This window comes from Verticillium dahliae, genomic scaffold, assembly GCF_000150675.1.
Source record: "Verticillium dahliae VdLs.17 supercont1.6 genomic scaffold, whole genome shotgun sequence".
NCBI lineage: Eukaryota > Fungi > Ascomycota > Sordariomycetes > Glomerellales > Plectosphaerellaceae > Verticillium > Verticillium dahliae.
Genome location: NW_009276926.1, coordinates 1,216,389 through 1,217,271, shown reverse-complemented (window position 1 = coordinate 1,217,271; position 883 = coordinate 1,216,389). Strand labels below are relative to the sequence as shown.

At 53.8% G+C, this 883-nt stretch overlaps 1 protein-coding gene across 1 annotated transcript; it reads right to left on the bottom strand.

The window, feature by feature from the left end:
* Positions 1–671: 671 nt before the first annotated feature.
* On the bottom strand, positions 672–846 carry VDAG_03916 (uncharacterized protein; the record flags this gene model as incomplete). Its single annotated transcript, XM_009654000.1, has 2 exons — positions 672–740; positions 820–846. 2 exons carry the CDS (start codon positions 844–846, stop codon positions 672–674), a joined length of 96 nt encoding a protein of 31 aa, XP_009652295.1.
* Between the last annotated feature and the right edge of the window lie 37 nt (positions 847–883).

The following is an 883-nucleotide window of genomic DNA, read 5'->3' as shown; positions in this document are numbered from 1 at the left end:
CCCACATTTCTGCCGAGGCAATGTGCGCGAATTATATCACCAACACCGAACCCTATGGTCGATAGCCTTCGTGGTTTTTTCTCTTGGTCAAAAGCATCACGATGCAATGTTCTCCGGTTGGCATTCTTGGAACCTTCGGAACGGGTGGCCATCTCTTCAAATACCAAGCCAGGTAACCAATGGGGTGCCAAGGACGCCTCGACTCTTATTTTGTCTAGCAAGTAGTTTTGAGTCTGGTATGCTGTCGCTGTATTGTCGCAAACCGGGGCTTCCGTATGCCCACTCGCGCCGTCCCTTGTTTTTTAGCTTCGATGTGACTTCTTTGACAGCCTGAATTGGACTAGTTAAGCCAGGCGAGGGTATCGTCGTCCGCAAACCATCTCTCTGTCAAGGGATGATCGCATAGCACGATCGAAAGGATCAACCATGTACGCCATCGAGATGAATCGCAGGCTGTCAACCCTAATCCAGTCACGTATCGGGACACTACTAGTCGCTTGAGGGTTCATGGAAAGGCTGTCGAGGTCGAGCCAGTTCGGTATGGCCATAGCGGGGGCCGAGAGTCTTCGCTTCGGAGATATAACCGTCCTGAAGGCTCGTAGATGCGGTCTTGGCTTCGAGCTGCGTGGCGCCTCACCCAGGATGCATGGTAGGGGAACCAGGCCAAGACCTCAATCGAAGAACGTGCTCTCAGCCTGGTCGCGGGTGGCACGACAAGGTCGGTAGTCGAATGCTAAGCACTTTCCGAACAGGTTAGTCAGGTACGGGGCAGTTTAAACACGCGACACGGTGTGCTGCTGCAGGCATGTCATGGCTGACATGAAGCAGACTCGACTGCTTTGCCATTTGCCTGGCTTGGGTCGGGGCCTTGACACACGCTGCA